The following is a 20,000-nucleotide window of genomic DNA, read 5'->3' as shown; positions in this document are numbered from 1 at the left end:
AAAGCAGACAAGAATGTTGTAATGGCTGAAGTTGAAGCATTGAAGAAGTTGAAAAAGGAATTTCAAGATGTAACTGGCATTGAGTGGAAACCTGATGTAGTGCTTCCATCTTCTGCTCCTGAGAGTTCTGCATCTGCTGGTGGACAGTCTGCTGATGGAGTTCATGCACTGATAAAAGAACAGGGTGACAAAGTTCGTGAAATGAAGGCAAACAAAGCTGATAAAGAATCCATCAAGCAAGCAGTTGATACATTGTTGGAACTAAAGAAACAGTTCAAAATGGTAACTAATGTTGACTGGAAACCTGACATTGATATATCTCAGTTTGCAACCAAAAGTGCTGCTGCCCATTCTGCTGCACCTGTTCCTACTCCAGCTGGAGATAGGGGAAATCAAGCTTTAGAGCTACACAATAAGATTAAGACTCAAGGTGAGAAGGTCAGGACTCTGAAAGCCAGCAAAGCTGATAAGGATACCATTAAAACTGAAGTTGATGTTCTATTAAGCCTGAAGAAAGAATTCAAAAATGCAACCAATGTTGATTGGAAACCTGACATTGATATCTCACAGTTCGCTGGCACAGCAAATGCTGCACCATCGAGTACTCCTGCTAAAAGTTCTGGAACAGGAAATGCTGCTTTGGATCTCCATGATAAAATCAAGACACAGGGTGATAGTGTAAGAGCTTTAAAGGCAAGTAAAGCTGATAAAGATGTTATCAAGAAAGCAGTTGATGAGCTTTTAGCTTTAAAGAAACAGTTTAAAGACTGTGTAAATGTTGAATGGAAACCAGACATTGATATTTCACAGTTTGCTAGTGCATCTGCTGCAGAGAAAAGCCCTTCAGGGAAAGGAGGTCAGGCCCTTGAAATCCATAGTCAGATCAAAGCACAGGGTGATAAAGTTCGAGAGCTGAAGGCAAGCAAGGCTGACAAAGACAAGATTAAGGGCGAAGTTGGTCAACTTTTGTCACTTAAGGCCCAATTTAAAGAGGCAACTGGACTGGATTGGAAACCTGAAATAGACTTATCTCAGTTTGCTGAAGCAGCATCTGCCCCAGGTGCTGGAGTCACAGTTGCTGCCCCTGCAGGTGCTAAGGTTGCAGCTACACCTAGTGAAGGTAGAAAATCCAAGGAGAAGTCACCAACTAAGAGCACCAAATCAGCCTCAAAGCAAGATGATAGTACCGTGAAGAAGCAGACTAGACTAGGTCTAGAAGCCAAGAAGGAAGAAAATCTTTCTGATTGGTACTCTCAGGTCATCACAAAGTCAGAGATGATAGAATACTACAATGTCTCAGGATGTTACATTTTGAGGCCCTGGTCATATGCTATTTGGGACTTCATTAAAGATTTCTTTGACAAAAAGATCAAGGACTTGGGTGTGGAGAATTCATATTTCCCCATCTTTGTGTCTCGTGATGCCCTGGAAAAGGAGAAGACTCACATTGCAGATTTCTCACCTGAGGTAGCTTGGGTAACAAGGTCAGGATCAAGTGAAATGGCTGAACCCGTTGCCATACGTCCCACTTCTGAGACTGTCATGTACCCAGCTTTTGCCAAGTGGATCCAGTCTCATCGTGATCTGCCAATGCGCCTCAATCAGTGGAATAATGTTGTACGCTGGGAGTTCAAGCAACCCACACCATTCCTAAGGACTCGTGAGTTCCTTTGGCAAGAGGGACATTCTGCCTTTGCCACCAAGCCCGAAGCCGAGGAGGAAGTTTATCAGATTTTAGATTTCTACACGCAAGTGTATGAAGAATTGTTGGCTGTACCTGTTGTGAGAGGAAAGAAGACAGAAAAAGAGAAGTTTGCTGGAGGTGATTTTACAACAACAACAGAGGCTTTTATCTCTGCAAGTGGCAGAGCAATTCAAGGAGCTACATCTCATCATCTGGGTCAGAACTTCTCTAAAATGTTTGAGATTGTGTTTGAAGATCCCGAGACCAAACAGAAAAAGTATGTCTACCAAAACAGCTGGGGTCTAACAACGCGTACCATTGGTGTGATGGTTATGGTTCATGGTGACAATAAGGGATTGGTGCTACCTCCAAGAGTTGCAACTGTTCAAGCAGTTATCATGCCTGTTGGAATCACGGCTAAGTCCACAGAAGAAGATAAGACCAACTTGATTGCTGCTTGCCAGAAATTGGTGGATGATCTGAAGGCCAGTGGAGTTCGAGCACGCTGTGACATGCGTGATAACGTGACTCCAGCATGGAAATTCAATCACTGGGAATTGAAGGGCGTTCCTCTAAGACTGGAACTTGGCCCTCGAGAAGTGGCAGCAGGTGAAGTATTTGCCGTGCGACGTGATACAGGAGAGAAGAAGGCTGTGGGCCGTGCGAATGCTGGGCAGGAAATTACTCAACTACTTGACAACATCCAGTCTAGTCTCTTCAGCCGAGCAAAGGCAGATCTTGATTCCCATAAGATCCAGGTAACCTCATGGAGTGATTTCACCACCAATCTGGATAAAGGCAATATCCTCCTCGCCCCCTTCTGTGGCCGTGAGGAGTGCGAAGATGCCATCAAGAAGGATTCTGCACGAGAGGAAGCAGTTGAACCAGGAGCACCAGCAATGGGTGCAAAGGGACTCTGCATTCCTTTCGAACAGCCAGGAGATGTGAGTGGCCTCTCCTGTATTTACCCTTCTTGTAAGGTCAAGCCACAGGCCTATACACTGTTTGGTCGGTCATATTAGAAATCGTTGAATGTTTGTCTTGTCTTTTTTCATAAATTAACCATTTTAATATTTTATGTACTGATTCGATAATAAATTGTTCAGGAATATTTCCTTGCATTTTTATTCATTATTTGCCATCAGTGATGCCCATGTGGTATATGAAAACAAATTGGCCCAGCCTCTCAAGAAAATACAACATAGGTAAATGGGCTGTGATATTGACCATAAGTAATTATATATGACCCAACAGTATATCAGACTAAGCTGAATTCTGGCTTAGTGTTTTAGCTATTGACAGCTGGTAGAATAACATAAGGATTTATAAGAAAATAGTGGATGGAAGTACAGGCTATTTGAAGAAATGAGTAAATATTTTAAAAAATTGAAATATTAAAAATTGAACAAATTAACCCTGTGCAGATTACATAAGAAGAGCTAACAGTAACTGGAACTATAACCAGTGACAAACATTTTTTCACAAGGAGATAAGTACAAACTTCTGGTCTCAGTAAATGTTTATCCCAGTAATTAGCTGGGCCTATAAAATGTTTTCATGTATGCAGTATCTCTGTTAATGTTAGTGCTAAAAACTTTTTTTTTTCATCAAATCAAAAGTAAAACAGCTTTATAATAAAAGGGTCTATTTATTCTTTTGCATACTTGCAAACATTTGATACGTTTTAACGAATAACCTAAAATGTGCTTTTGTCATAGTTATACATACACAGTAAACCACAAAGGCTAAGAATTAGATCATAAAATCATGAAGAATTAAAGTAAACAATTTGGATTCCATATCTATTCCCATTAATTTATCCTTCAGTACTGGTATATGATTACCATAAACAAAATCTGCTTGTCGTTAAATTACACCTAGACTAAATTTTTTTATAGCACTTAGCCAAAACAGATAAAGTACATTTTCATCAACCTTTTATTTTTCTAACCCAAAATAGAAAAGATGTTACATTTTTAAACATAATGCATTAATTGTCTTGTTATCTACATGCTCTCATTTTGGAGAGGCTGCTGTGGAATCACACCCAGAACCTTTGCTATTGGATTGTTATGATGTAATTCATGACCTATATATTCTGAGATTGATTGGGATGAATCTCTCACTGAGAGTACTAAGTAATGTATTCAATGTGCAAGTAAGCAGCTGAGTAAAGATGTGTGTGTAAAATGTAATGCAGCATGGAGGATTAACTGTGTCGGACTCTTCGTGGGAGTCTGTGAAGTCAGCTACTATGGTGTTTTATATATGTCTAACTGCTTAGCCACCATCAAATCCTCCAGCAGGGGTCAGGAATTGGTCATCCTCAAGCTGATCACATTTGGTAATAAGTTTAAGTTTAAGTTTAAGCTAGTACTGCTTTTATTACCAAAATTCCTTTTTTGTCACCAGAATTCCTAATGATTTTTCCTTAATTAAGGACTATGAAGCTCTCCAGTTATTTTCTGTTTTGATTTTCTTTTGATTGGAGACTAATGTCACTGATTTTCCTGAAAATTTAATTAAGGCACTCACAAAACCATGTCAGAGATAGGCAATTTTTCTCAACACTGAGAAAGAGTGGATGTGGAAACATGGCACTTAGCCAACTCATAGGCTTTCACACGAGGCCACTGGGCCGTCACAGGGCCAAACAACTGCAAATAACTAGTGTCTGCCACTGGCTCTCATGCTTCTTGTCACAGATCAATGGTTTCCAGTTGATAGAATGACTACAAATGAAGAGGTGCACTCCTGTGTGTATGTGTCTGTATGTGTGTGCCTGAGTGCCACCATGTGTAAGAAAAAAGGACAAAACGGAATAATTCGATATTTAGGAAATGTCTGGCATATCTAATATTAATGGAATAATTTTTTTTTTTTTATATTGGTAAATGTGTAGTGATGGCTAGTCATTTCTTATCAAAAAAGTTTTGGAATATCATATTACATTTGTCTGTTGAACAAGCATTAGTCATAAAACCGCAGTATGTTATGACAATGTTGCCTGTGGTTTTTGTTAGTAGTCATTAAATGTAGTTTGATTCAGTTTATTTCCTAATCAAGACATGTATTATGAGTAAGTGGTATAGAGCCCTGTAATGTAACTAATGATACACCACAATTTTTAGGCATTTTCTATGATCTGGGCAGAAACCTACAATACTGTTTCCAGGAATTTATCTCTTAATCTAGACAAATTCAATCTATCTACTGAAAGTATACTGGTGAATAATGTGAAGAAAATGGCAATTATCAAAACCCGTTTACTGTTAGTTTTGGTTATAGTTATTCGCCATTCAAAGGAACTGGTTGAGCATCGTTTTTGTTTTTTGAGATAAGTTTCACTAATACCTAACTCTTTTATTACCTGTAGATCTTGGATTTTGATTTTTTCAATGTAGATATTATAGCCGAATCTATCAACAAAACATGTAAAAAATAATAACAATCCCTCTCTTGTATTTTTCTGATCCCATCTTTTAAAGACAGAGCCTTTTGATTTCATTTATGAACCAAAGATATGAGTTGATGTACTGTATGGTCCCTCTCTTATAGTATGCTGCTCTTTCCAGTGTTTAAAAAAATATATATTACTATTTCACTACATACCTCAATATTACAAGTACACACAGAAATTACCTCTGGGAGAAACAAAATGAGCTCATATTTATCTATTTTTCTCATTTATTTACACTAATCTCGTTTTCAAATGTAAAATACCTCTGAAATAATTCTGTTATATTAATTTATAGGATTATAATTGTTTAATGAAATTGCTGTTTTCTTAAGGTTTCGACTTATTTTTTCATATCTAAATCTTATCAAATGTAATTTAGATAATTAAAAGAAATGTATTTTTTTGAAAGTGCAATTCAAATAGAACCTTTAAGTGAAGAAGTACATAGATTTCAATATTTTGAGACGGAACATTGGGTGTGCTCCTCGAGGTCATATTTTTTGGTTAATGGGACTGATCATATATTATTCCTTATTTCCCATTTCTTCAATTTATATCTTGTATTACAGTTAAAGCACCCCAACTTTTCATTGAAACATTTACTACTTTTAAGAAAAAATAATGCAAAAATCCATCAACAGGGAACAGACATATCCTAACTAATGTCTCATAAAATATTCTTAGGATGTTCATTCTCTTTTTCCCTCTTTTGCGTCCTGTATATTAAGCTCTCTCTCTCTCTCTCTCTTTGTATGTGCGTATTTATCAAGCAGCTGCCACATAATGAAAAAGATTGGAAATAAAAAGCAAACTGGACATTCCCCAAAAGAATGAGACAACCTGTTCTGCATTTGCTGGTGGACAGTTTGTTGAGAAAATTTATGCACAGATCAAAGTACAGGGTGACAAAGTTTGTGAAATGAAAGCAAACTGATATAAAAAATAAGCATTTTTTCCTCATAATTTTAAAGGAGTTGGGCCTATGTGGTGAACACAAAAAATGCTACTTTGAAAGAACTAGGGGAAGGGGAGAAAGAAAGAATGACCATCCTAATTTCTGTGAAATAATTATTTTAAGGACAGAAAACAACATTTTGTAATGTTATAATGAAATTGAAGTACCTACAACAGTTAGTAATATATCATAATGATGTCAGTCAACACAAATTAACTTCTGAATACCAAAATGGCTAGGATACTAATGCAGTAATTAAAAAATGTAGGTTTTAATACAATACAAATTTCATAATCATTTTGTTTAATTACACTTTACAAGCTTGTACTTAAACAACTTGGTTTCCAAACATTTACTCTGGTTCACACAAACTTTAAATAGGATCTCAAACTGTTTGGACATTTTCAAATATCAAAATCTGAAAGTAAAGACACAACCTTGCTTCTGTACAAAAGCACATGGTTACTGTATAATTAATCATTTAAAGTATCAATGATGATGCAAAATATACACTTTTAATATCTTTAAAATAAAACAAGGTACACTACTGTATAAATGCAAATTAAAACATTTAAGTTACAACGATAAACATTTTTTATATAAGATTCACTATATAAACATGGGAATAATATTTTAGCTCTCTTTATGAGTTTGGCATTGAACATCTTATCTTTCTAAAGATGAGAAGATATTCAAAATAATATAACTGATGAACCTAATTATTTAGAAGTATTGCCACAATAATAACAACTGAAATCCTTTCTGCACCTCTTAATCCATTCAAGTAAAATCACCAGCACTGAGTATAACCAAACATCTTTGGTTTACAATGAAGAAAATTTTGAATTTCTTATATGCATAAGAAAAAGCACTGCTGGGCCTGCTGGACCTACTTGAAAGGCGATGCTAAGATCTGATTGATAAGTGATACCACCCATGGTTTTGTTTTACATTGGGCATACTAACCCATGTACTGTTCAGCAAGGCCATCCAGCTCTGCAGTCCATAAGTTGGGAAAATGTAAGCACAAATAATCTGCATACCAATAAAAGCTATCAATACAGATGAAAATCACATCTGAGTGGAAATTTCATAGATAGCTCTACACAAATAACTATTGTATAACTGATGAATAAGCAAAGCATTTGATTCTAAGCTAATATCAATTACTTTGAAAAAACTTCCCTAATCTTTATGCCATATGCTAAGGTTGCTCTGGTGGGAAGTCACCACCACCAGGTTCTGTTGCATGGCCATTCTGTGGTAAAGTATCCTGGGCTGGCTGAGAATCTTGCTGCAGATCTAGTGAAGGTGTGGCAGAGAGCCTATCCCCAATCACTCCCTGGATGCGCTTTGAAAGGCCTCCCATGAGGGGGCGCTTCACATCTGGTCCGCTAAGATCTGCATCATCTAGGAGACGCTTTCCTCCAACACCCTTCATCTTCAACATTGTGTTTATGACTCGTAAATCCTGGAACCAAATGGAAAATGAAGTTCACTTCAATTAACAAAGGTTTCACATCTACCAGTTTCTACTCCATAAGGAGTACTCCCTAAACAGTCTCATGAAATAAAAAAAATTCACTTTGATGCAGTAATATATTGAAAAACAATAAATAATACAACTTTTCTCCTACCTTGGCTGGACTCCGATTAAAGTAGTAAGGAAGAGGTTTTCGAGGGGACATTGCTGTGCTGCCTTGCATGGGACTCAAGGAATTGATATATACAGAGTGATTATTTGAAATTCTACGACGAGGTGAAATTGGAGTGTGACGTACTACTGGCAATGGAGAAAGAGGAGGGAGATCACCCTGAAAGAGAAGGCATAAAAATAAATAATCAACTTCAGTAATGAATTATGAAAATATTGATGGTTACAACAATTCTACTGATGCACCTGCCAGTGCACTAACAATGGTCAGTGGTGATGATAAAGTTGATAACATTTGTTATTCTTTTATATTCAAACAAAACTTGAAATGTTTTCAACATGTCCTAATTTTTCTTGCCCAATCATAGCCTACATTGTCTTGAATTAGCATTTAGAACTTTAAAGCCTGTGTGTAAAAAGTCAGAGAGTAAAAGCATCTTCAAAATGATTATACTTTCAGACTTTTTATGCATTTATAGCCCTTGCCATGTCACCCTGTGTTAATGACTGTGAAGCTCTGGCACAAAAGGTGACAAAAGAAGAGAAGAGAAGAGGTGCCTAGATTATGGAAATAGGTTGCAGCAAAGAGAGAAAGAAATTGGTGAGGTGTATGTAAATTGTAAAGACTAAAAAGGGCAATATGGCAATGGGTTAAACTGGTAGTTTTGGTATAAAATAAATTTTTAAAAACCAAACATTTTCATTTTTTCTAGCATTCCTGACATTAAACCTTTATATATCTGGACCTATGAAATGCTGAATTTCTTGATTTTGATCAATATCTATGTAATTATGTGGTAAACTTTTACATTTTACTAAAAACTAATATTAAGAACTTTGCCATTCCACTTGCCTCTTGAGCTGCACGGAACTTGAGAGCAAATGCTTTCATCTGCTGAACATAAACTTGATTGTAAAATAGGATGAGATCACCACGTTCTTCAGAATCAAAACTAGCTGAAGTTCCTGTCATCTGGCTAGGTGTGGGTGGTGGAGCATTACCAGGAAGCTGTCCAGAACCTAGTGAGAAAGAAAAGCACTTTAAGGAAAAGAATCATATCACACATGAAAATATAAATGAAGATGTAACTCGTAGAATGTTTTTTATATTTGCAATCTTGACACTAATCTTATTGTCACTTACAGTCCTAATATCCATTTATAAACTGAATGATAATACTATTCAAATGTACAAAGTTTCTAATTGACATTAATTCATGTTAACCCAAATCCTCCGGATGGCATGCAGTGATGACTTCACCTTCTTGGCCCAAACTCTGGTCGTCATGTAAGGTGACGACACCTCGATGCTTGGCGTCATAAGATAAGATAAGACCCCGGAATGAGTTTAGGTCTATGCGGTAGCCTCCCGGAAATGCATCGTCCAAGAGCATTTGGGTTAAATTATTAATAATCATAATCATAATCCCTTCCATAAACTTCTAAACTAATGCCTTACCCTCTGTCTGTGCACTGTTGGTTGAAGGTTTTCTTGATATCAAAACACTGCGGTATACATGTGATGCAGCTTGAGGCTGGTTCCTATAGTGCTTCATAATTTCTTGGAAAATTCTGTCATTTCCTGTAACTTTACATGTAATATATATGGCACACATAACCATCTGATCCATGTGACGGTCTCGCATCAATTCTGTGTGATGGATTATGGAGTGTTCAAAACAGGTCCATATTTTGCGTCTTAGTTCTTTGTCGTTTATATCTAGTCTATCGCACAATTCTCGTAGCCTCATATTTGCTAACGTATAAAACTGGAATAGAAAAAAAAGCATATAAAATCTGTTAGCTCTATATCATATTGTATTATTGAAACATACCTTTTGTCTTGACTATTACCATATCACAACTAAACTTTTTGTTAAAAATACAGAAAAATGAAAGTAATAGATAGACTAGATGTATCTGTCATCCTTTTCCTTACCTTCCTACAAAAAAGTGCTAAAGAACCATGTCTCTTTGGTTTGTCTTTCTTCTTTTCTGTGTTTGGTGTGTCTGCTACTCTCTCCCCAGCCACATCCCCGACTGCATCTGGAGTAGTTGCTGTACCTTGGTTTGTTGGTACTGTGTATAGTGTCACACCATTTTCCTTTACCTAAAAGATAGATGGAAATCAATTAGTACATACAAAACCTAAATAAGAATCTCTGCTCATTATTTCTCCTCATGACAAACAGTGTGTTGATGGCAGGAGGAGAAGGAAAAGAGAAAGTGGAGGAGGAGGAAGAGAAACATATGAAAAAACAGTTACCTGGACAGTGATTCTACTTGGTGATTTTTGAACATTTGGTGAAGCAGATGTGACCACAGATGACACTGTAGGCAGGCGGCCACCAAGTCCTGGTGGTCGTGCTACTGTCAGGGTGGATGGAGGATTTAGGGAACCTGCTGATGTAGAAGTTGGGAAGAGTGTCCGTCTTGCTGATGACTGACCCATTGGGGATTGGAATCTTTCTGAGATCGTTGAAAGAGGAGAAAGCTGTACACCTGAAAACAATACAGAACAATGGATTACCAAAGATCAGGCAGAACATATTAAATTTCAGTTAGTCAAGATGTGATTTAAATGTTCAATTTTGCATAAGCTTCAACCTGGAAGTATACTTACTGCTAGGGGTAGCCTTGTCATTGACTAGTTTTAAAGCTGGGGACATGAGAGTTGAAGACAAATTTATAGAAGGGGTGGCAGGATTCATTTCCGTCTCTAACTGGTCAGCAAAATTGACATCTTGGCAGGATGGAATAACTTGTCCATTCTGAATGATCTGCCACAGGGGAGATTCAGCTTTCCAAGCTAAAGAATCTAATATCTGCTCTTCAATCTGCAATGGGTAGTTATATATTTTCAATTACTAAAAGCTTTAAAATTTAGCAAAATAAAACTCTAAAATCAGTATTCTACTAAAAATATATTGGAGATTAATATTATAATCATTAGTCTAATAAATATACAAGAAATTTTACTGACAAACAGTTACTTAATGGCAATTCATAATGAGAATTGATTTATTCATATATAACAGAAATACAGAACTGTAAGAGAACGAACCCCTTTTAAGTGTTTCACCAATTCTCTTGACAGCTGATTGTCTGACTGCTTCTCGGATCTTATGACAGGCTCAATAATGCGAATAAAATAATATGGGTCTACATTTCCAACCTGGAGAGAAAGAAATAGGGAATTTGAAACATTCACTAAGAAGATAGTTATATACAATTCATTATACAGTATTTATAACATTACAGCTAAACTTGTAGGCAGACCAACTTACTTGTAAAGACCAAGGGAATCTTCGGGGGTCATTATATGACTTAAGCACAATTTCTAGACAACATGTGAAAAGTGTGCGGTGGAACAAGTCCTCTTTGAGGAATGCCTGGAAAGGATTTAATTAAATGAGAAAGAGAGAAAAAATCTTTGAATTAGACACAATATATATATATATATAATAATTATTATTATTTATTTTTTTATTCATTATTATTTTTTTTTAACAGAAACTTAAGATATCAATAGTTTATAGACAAAGATACATCATCTTACCATAAGGTCAACTCCACGCTTTCGTTCATCCACTAAGATGTGTTCCAAGAAGGTGTAATAAAGCATTTGTCCCATCTGTAATCTTAACTTGGCAAATTCTATACTTGGTCCAGTGTAGTCTTCTGTTGCTTGGGTATAAAGCCGGCAAAACTCGTCACTCAGTTCAGTCACTAATGAATTAATCTTTTCCTCTGGATTATCCTTGCAACTCCTAAAAAAGAAATAGTTAATTACAAAACATATCAAACACTATCATCATCAACAACAGATCATAACTAAAGGAAGTAAGAAATAAACTTATATATACATTATATATATATTATATATATATATAATATATAATATATAATATATAATACATATACATATATACATAATATATATATATATAATATATATAATATATACATAATATATATATATATATATATATAGATATATATATATATATATATATATATATATATATATATATACACACATATACATGTACATATACATATACATGTATATGTATATATATATAGGGAATATAAACTCACTTGAACATCTCCAAGAGCTCCTCGCTAGCATTATTTTTCCTCCCAGCCAAAAGTGCATACAACTTCTGAAGACCTGATGTCACTACCGTAAGAGGTGTGTTGCCAATGTTTGGCCGGTCGATGGTGTAGCGGCGGCCAGTGATAGGGGTCTGGGGCACAAGGTGGTGATCCCCATCAAAGGACTGAAACAGAAGCAGTGTTCAATCACTCTCATCCTCTTAAGGATATTTATAGTGTAGGAGGGTGAGTGCCCCACGAACCCACTACAGTAAACCACCTTTACTGTAGTGGGTTCGTGGGGCACTCACCCTCCTACAATAGGATATGAGAGGAAATTTCCTCTTCCTGGGTAAATTCAGAATATTTAACTTCATCATAAAGTACTGAAGTACTGAATCTTAAACACAAACACAATAATGAATGAAAGATGAAATGCAACAAAGCTACAACAAAAAAGGAATAATAAAGTGATGTTTCATGTTAAGACTATGTTCCACATCAAATGAGACTTGTAAAGAGGAGTGCACAGGCCTAAGATATACAGAACTAAAAATACCTAGTGTTAGAGTTAACCAAGATCACCTTGTATTTAAACCTTGGAAAAGCAACACAAAATAGAAAAGGGTAAAAGGTAGAGGAAGACTACCAAAAAATGAAGCTATAATGATACAGAAAATGCCTTTTAATATCCCCTATTGAAATAGGAGAGATGTATATAGCCATTTTAGAGACGGCTTTCTTAGGTTAACTGTTAGGCTTAAGACAGTGGTAATTAATTAATTGTGAGAATATGATTAATAATGATTCTTCTTTTAATGATCTTTGTTGGGATATAAAATTGTTAATGCTCTGTGATGATATATCAGTAAGACTTGTGCCTATACTATATTAAACTGACAATAGTAGTTATGAGAATAGCAAATACATTGATTATGTACTATATCATAAATAATGATTACCTTCACTGGGATTAATATCAAGGTATATCACACAGGAAGAACAGAACAGAGCAGAAAAGGAAAAAAAGTAAATGAGCAGGGTCCATGTAGCACCTACTCATTTTTCCTTTTGGGTAAGCTATTTATTGTTTCTCAATAAAAGCATAATAATAATATATTATAAGTCTGTAGTCTGAGAATACAGGCAAATTTAAGTTCTCAATACAAACAAAAAATAAGGTTTTAGGTTAGACTTCATAAGTCTATAGCTCAAGAACTAGTGGTTATATACAACAAACAACAGAAAGCAACCTCCCATCATCATGGCATGTATAGCGCTATTCAGAATTTGCTACTAACCTCCCTGTGGCCTTTACAGATGTCATTCACTGTCATTTGCTTAAAGGCAGATATCATTTGTCTTTACATTTGGACATTGAAATATATGAAATAATCAAACAAAGTTTTTGTTGCCCCAATAGAAAGTAGCTTTGTTATAGTGAGAAATTAATTTAATCAATATCTGAGTTATCCCTTTACTTGTCTTTAACTATATCACAATATATCTATATTGTTTATAACTGTGTCATATCTGATGCATTCACATATAAATGTATATTTTGATTTTGTAGTATTTTAGTCTTACTAAAGTGGGTATTTTTTCTTTCTTTTTTGCTTCGAAGCACTTTATAAAAGTATCAGCATAACTAGTCCATTCATGGAAGTTTTAGCCTTATTAGTATTGAGTGATTTAACTCGATCCTCTTTTATGTGTGAATTGCTTTTTATATTTAATTTTCTTATTGGGCTTCATACTGTACATCAATGTGTATTAATTCTACAAGTGAAATTAACATTGTACCTGATTTTACTTAATTTACTTTGTATTACTAAGTGCCAAATATCTGCCTTAATGATATATTTACAAGCATAATGGATCTAAATAAATTAATTTTGCGCTAGAACCTACTATAAATAAGAGAAAATAATTAAGTTTATGTGAAGTACCTTCTTTGGTCAATATCACAATTTCTAGATAAAGAAAGAGAGAAGAGAATAAAAGGCTAAAAAGAATATACATATATGAATTATAAAAGCAAAACAAATACAGTCTAAAATGTCAATACTCATAAAAGGAAAAGCTGTGGATATTACTTCTTTATTACTGAAGATATTGAATTTTGAACTAAAATTCTATATCATCTTGAAATTGGTTAGCAAAACTGCTGTAAGATGGACAATGGAAAAGGAGGGCTAGAACAGAATAGGATAAAGAGGTGAAGATGATAATACGAGGAGGATGGGAAAAAAGAAACTGCAGATACCAACAAGCATGAGAAAAGAGGGAAAGGTTAAGGTTAGACAGGAGACAAATAAAATTTAAATTAAAAGAAAAAGAAAGCAGAAGGGACAGAATACAAAAGGAAAAATTAAAAACAATAAAGCTAACAAAATCAATAAACAAAGCTAAGGAGTATAAAAAATCAACGATTAATCCACTCACCTGTACCAAGTTTCTTCTGGCCTGCCGCATAGAGCTAACATCAACAGGTGAATCTTGGTGTGTGGTATGCGTTGAGGGAGGTGATGCTACAGTCACACCTTTTACAACTTCATCTTCATTCAAGAACATCCTTTCATCAAATTCACCATAGCTTAACAAATACTCCTCGTAGGCATTCTTTACTTCCTTAACATTATGGTCAAAGTTGGCTTGTTCTAAGAGTCCTGTTCCTTCAATACCACCTTTCAATACCTGTAAATATGCCATAATTTCTAAGTTCTAAATAATAGTAATAATGATAATAACAATGACAACAAAGAGACACTGGTTTCCTATCTTCATATAAAATTATTGAATTTTAAAATACTATTTCTGAGTGAACTGATAAATTCGTAAAAAAAGGATAACCTTCTTACCTTTTTCTCAATCAAGTCTCTGATATGCTTATTCCAATAGTACTCTCGCACAACTTTTGTTTCAATGAGAACACCTTCAAATTTCTCACACAAATAATCCATGATAGACACTGGCCATGATGACAGTTCACCACCACTGGAATCACTGTTGAACAAATTCTCTGGCAATCCTGTTTTTTTCCCCCCCAAAAAAAGAAAAGAAAAAATTGCTTTTAATATTCAATGTGCAGTTACTTCATTATCTTATTCTTTCCAAAAAATACATGCAACCTTTATACAATATATTTTGAGTCCAAGTTTCAATTTATCACAATAAATGAGTACAGAATAAGCACACCTTTGCAATTAGGATTCAAAAGATCTTTTCGGTTGGACAAAACAACATTAGCATAAATAATGTCAATTGATGCCAGCAGTAGAGAGTAACAGCTGACAAGATCCTGAGGAATACATGGATATTTTCCTGAAAATTAAAAGGAAATGATGTTATACGTCTGGTTCCAAAGAAACATCTTAATCGGGGATTATTCAATTTTTCTATAAATACACAGTAGTATAACACTTAATCAATTACATGGAAGAAAATTGGTTATTAACCATTATCATCATTAATTTCATCCTTATTACTATGCACAACCACAAACACACTGAAAGAAAGTCAATATTAAACAAATACCTTTGATTAAGATATACAAGGTCCAACAGAAGTGAAAAAGTTCTGTAGCGTTACATGGTGGTCTTCTCTGTTTGCGAGACCTAGGAGGACGTGGTAAGTCATCTGCTGGGTCCTTGAAGAGATCTAGAAAGATGGGTTTGTACTTCTTGAAGATATTGTTTGATACTGCAAAGTTCCGCTCTAGCAGGTCCACGCGTCTGCAGAACCCTTCGTCGAAGTGTGACATGGCTAACCATGATTTCATTTTCTTGATGAACTCTGTCAAACTTTTGAAAGAAAAACAAAAATACAAATAGAAAGAAGTCACTATTTATGTGATCCAATTTGTCTGCATTAACTACCACTACCATATACAAAAACTATACAGGAATTAGAAATATTAGATGTATTTGTAATAGGCCCCTTCAGTCAAATATACAAGGACTACCTTTGAAGCATTTAACACCAATGTTGAAACCTTATTAAACTTACGGAAGGTTGCAGTGTTGCAGCATGCGTGTCAGAGAGACGCAATTGCCTTGAATCATATTGCCAGGACGGCCTCCTACTGTGGGTACAGACCGCCGTCGACATGCTGCGTAAAGTGCACATGCTAGCCAGGGTAACTGATCACCCTGTTTGAAAATAAAACAAGAAAAGCATATGTTACCAACTAAATGAATATTAAATATCAATGGGCTGAAATATACATTAGTCATCTCAAAACTAGTCAACTGGGGAGAGAGTGAGTATTCTAAAAGGACTCCTAAGAATCTGGAGTTCCTGTCTGAATATAGCAACCTTTCCCATAGGTTGTTACTTTTGAAACTAAGGTAAAATTACTTGAATTATATTCAAATAAAGTCCCTTTCAATGGAACTATGCAAAACAGAATCACACCTGGATATGTATCTTCTCTGAAACTGCTCTGATGTAACTCTCACAATCAGTACAGTATCACCCATTTATCTTCTCTTTCTAATTTCCAACATACATTTGCATACTCTGATATAAGAGATTTCAAGGTCATGAATGTAATAAGTCTAATTCAAATGTTATTTTCTTAAAGACTCCCATTTAAATCTGTATATTCTAATAAAAATTACCAAGTCACTATCATTACATTGCAAAAACATCTGAGCTGTCCTTTACCTGGAATAAAATACTCTAACAAAGAAAAAATAATTTTGTTGCTAAAGGAAATATCAGGTATAAATGTCTTCTTCTGGTTGATAAAGATAAAAAAAATCTAATATGTTTCTGAAGTCAGTTAGAAGCTCAACTTTTTTCTTTTTCTTTTCTAACCCACTCAACAATGCAGCAATTAGCTTATATGTGAAACTTGTCCATATCTCTATTACATCTAATAATTATCCTATACATCAAGTCAAAACTGCTTTACGAATATGGCAACACTAAATAATCTGACTCACACGACAGGATAAAAACGATATTCTCCATACTCTTATTATCTGTGTTAGCATTGTCAGCTTACTAGAAATCAGTATGTTCAGAGCCCTATTCTGAATAATAATAATAATAATAATAATAAAAAAGGAGTCTTATCTGAAATACCCAGATGAATACAATTCTAAGCCAAAATAATTTAATGCAAAGAATACAGCTAGAAATAAAACTGGTGTAGGAGTTTTAATGTGAACATTTTTCAAAGCTAAGTACAGTGATAGTACATGATTAAAACTTCAATGATAACTGTATACTTTAGGAATTCTGAGGTACTGAAAGATGGTTTATTATACTCTAACTCTACTATGAGGACAAATATTAACCAATTTAAAAAGAAAGAAAGAAAAAAAATCAGAGATTAGTAAACACAGCTCCTCTTAACCAGTTAACTTTGGAAGAGCATGTTTATGGGCAATGTTCACATATTTCACTAATCTTTTTTGTGTATAGATGGTTCCATAAACACTTAGTCACCCATTTCTTGAATTGTTCAGAAAATGATTATAACTGTATTGATACCATCATAAATAATGTTATCATAATACTATAATAGTAATACAAATAAGAGTAATAACATTAGCACTCATAATGGATTTAAAAATTGATTTTCCTCCTGAAATTTCAAGGAATGGTGTAAGCAGGTGAGGTCAGTTAGGCATAGTAACTGACTTATAACGATGAGCTTGTGAGACCATCTATACGTTAAAAAAACTTTCTTATATTGGATATTTCATGTCCCTCCAAACATGGTTTAATTATCATGTATAAGAAATATCTGGATATATTTCTTGAATATAAAATTGAAAAATGATGTACATAGTAGCTACATGCAATCTTAAAATATAATCTAAATATCTCATAGAAATTGAGGGTTTCAGGTTCTTATACTGTAAAAATATATATTTTTATTAATCAGACAAACCCTTCAAAATATAAATTAATGTACTTCTATCCTTGTTAAGATGTTCACAGTACAAGCATTGATATTTGTGGACTAGGAACACTTTCCTACAATTCTATATAATAGTTAAATTCCTTAGTACAATGTCCATCCTTTCTTTCTAGCATATGCTAATAAATTTCCATTACTCACAGTCTGACCAGACAGAGCCTGTCAAATAAGAAACCAATTCAAGCTCTTTCTTGCCAAAATATGTGGTAGAGGTTTGTTGGCCTTTGCTAGACAAAAGGCCACAAACCACCTTTAATTTCTAACTGGCCATTTGAAATAATTGTTTGTACTAAAAATGTCTACGGTGAAGATATCTGAAGAATAAGGTGTGCCCCTTTTCATACACTTGTTGTGCCACTATTATATTGCATTAACCCTTTGATGATGGTGCGTCACACCGGTGTGACACGGCTAAATGCCCGATGACGGGGCGACACACCAGTGTGACATTCCCAATGCAATATTGCATAGGCCCGGTGTAGGGGGTTTCCACTTATCACCGGGCCCGTCAGGATTGGGTTAACTTATTTATGACAGGGATATTAATCTTTACATCATTATTTACCCTCAGATGGCTCCACAAACACTAGCTAGTCTCACCTGTTTATAAGGTTCAAAACAATAATAATTGCAATAAATATAAAAATAACTTTTGATTCAGAAAATTCAAAGAATAGGATGAAAAGGACTCATCTGTGTAAAAAAAAATTATATATACTATAAATGAAAACCATATAGACCAGAGCAAGCATCTCCCATTGTCAATGGATTAAGACTCTAAAATACAATAACAAATCACAGTAATTTTCAGGTGAATTTGGGCAGAACAGAGTACCTATGATTATGAGAGGAACATCCAATTTAGAAAGAATCTGGGCTTAGTTGGTTTCATCTACCTATCATAATTACATTCTGTCTTTGGTTCCTAAAATCTCATGAACATTTCTTTTTCTTACAAAAAAAGTTTTACACATGAGCAGTAAAATAAAGCATACCAACAAATATAGATCACAAAATCAAAATATTGAATTTTACTGTTTATCTGCTTGTGCTTCACCAGGATTACAATAAAGATAATGATCATGGTTAAAAACTACCATTTTAATTTCTGATTTCAAATTAAGAGACTGACTTCTGCACAACTACATGGCATCACATAGTTAAAAATGTATGTATTAAAGGAAGAGACTAGCTTTAACCTACATTGCGTTTATCTCTTTCCTTGTAAGCACAATAGTTATTCATGACAGAGTCATCGGTCGCCTGTATTGAAATCAGTATAATCTTTTGGAAATACAGAAATGAGTGAAAAGTCAAGTGCCTACTTATTATTGCACCTCAGTCAACTTCTACACTTACCCGACCTAGAATACCAAAAAGTCAATGGATTAAGACTCTAAAATACAATAACAAATCACAGTAATTTTCAGGTGAATTTGGGCAGAACAGAGTACCTATGATTATGAGAGGAACATCCAATTTAGAAAGAATCTGGGCTTAGTTGGTTTCATCTACCTATCATAATTACATTCTGTCTTTGGTTCCTAAAATCTCATGAACATTTCTTTTTCTTACAAAAAAAGTTTTACACATGAGCAGTAAAATAAAGCATACCAACAAATATAGATCACAAAATCAAAATATTGAATTTTACTGTTTATCTGCTTGTGCTTCACCAGGATTACAATAAAGATAATGATCATGGTTAAAAACTACCATTTTAATTTCTGATTTCAAATTAAGAGACTGACTTCTGCACAACTACATGGCATCACATAGTTAAAAATGTATGTATTAAAGGAAGAGACTAGCTTTAACCTACATTGCGTTTATCTCTTTCCTTGTAAGCACAATAGTTATTCATGACAGAGTCATCGGTCGCCTGTATTAAAATCAGTATAATCTTTTGGAAATACAGAAATGAGTGAAAAGTCAAGCGCCTACTTATTATTGCACCTCAGTCAACTTCTACACTTACCCGACCTAGAATACCAAAAAGTCAATGAAGGTACACACAACTATTCTTTTTTTTAATCATTGACAAAAATGTACCTGAAGGCTCTAAATCTACAAGCTAATGTAACCCCAACTAACATTTTCTTTTCCCCCGCAAAAAAAATGAGATACATTTCTTTTGAACTATTTATCTATATTTTTCTACACCCTATCTCAATAAAAGGGGGCAGGGTTACAACTCTTCAATTTCTACCAATG

At 34.6% G+C, this 20,000-nt stretch overlaps 2 protein-coding genes across 2 annotated transcripts in view; one reads left to right on the top strand and one right to left on the bottom strand.

The window, feature by feature from the left end:
• GluProRS (Glutamyl-prolyl-tRNA synthetase) overlaps nt 1-2,797 on the top strand; it is a gene marked incomplete at its 5' end in the record, with an annotated part of 10,894 nt that extends 8,097 nt beyond the window's left edge. Inside the window, 1 exon segment of the mRNA XM_086548096.1 lies at nt 1-2,797. This exon segment is cut by the window's left edge and continues 1,635 nt beyond it. Within this exon segment, the coding sequence (XP_086404222.1) occupies nt 1-2,706 (2,706 nt within the window).
• A 3,588-nt stretch (nt 2,798-6,385) lies between these two features.
• Nucleotides 6,386-20,000, bottom strand: part of LOC122250318 (retinoblastoma-like protein 1) — a 14,896-nt gene continuing 1,281 nt past the window's right edge. The window contains exons 2-17 of the mRNA XM_086548097.1: nt 15,860-16,002; nt 15,389-15,654; nt 15,050-15,175; nt 14,713-14,882; nt 14,297-14,548; nt 11,855-12,036; nt 11,313-11,523; nt 11,041-11,145; nt 10,818-10,928; nt 10,377-10,590; nt 10,020-10,255; nt 9,693-9,863; nt 9,213-9,522; nt 8,607-8,773; nt 7,737-7,913; nt 6,386-7,570 (exon numbers count right to left, since the gene is read on the bottom strand). Of these exons, the coding sequence (XP_086404223.1) occupies nt 7,304-7,570; nt 7,737-7,913; nt 8,607-8,773; nt 9,213-9,522; nt 9,693-9,863; nt 10,020-10,255; nt 10,377-10,590; nt 10,818-10,928; nt 11,041-11,145; nt 11,313-11,523; nt 11,855-12,036; nt 14,297-14,548; nt 14,713-14,882; nt 15,050-15,175; nt 15,389-15,654; nt 15,860-16,002 (3,108 nt within the window). The 3' untranslated portion in view covers nt 6,386-7,303. The remainder of the gene's footprint in view (nt 7,571-7,736; nt 7,914-8,606; nt 8,774-9,212; nt 9,523-9,692; nt 9,864-10,019; nt 10,256-10,376; nt 10,591-10,817; nt 10,929-11,040; nt 11,146-11,312; nt 11,524-11,854; nt 12,037-14,296; nt 14,549-14,712; nt 14,883-15,049; nt 15,176-15,388; nt 15,655-15,859; nt 16,003-20,000) is intronic.

The sequence above is a fragment of the Penaeus japonicus genome, unplaced genomic scaffold (assembly GCF_977035675.1).
Source record: "Penaeus japonicus unplaced genomic scaffold, GWHDUDI00000001_assembly GWHDUDI00000020, whole genome shotgun sequence".
NCBI lineage: Eukaryota > Metazoa > Arthropoda > Malacostraca > Decapoda > Penaeidae > Penaeus > Penaeus japonicus.
This window is presented reverse-complemented; position numbering and strand designations above follow the sequence as displayed.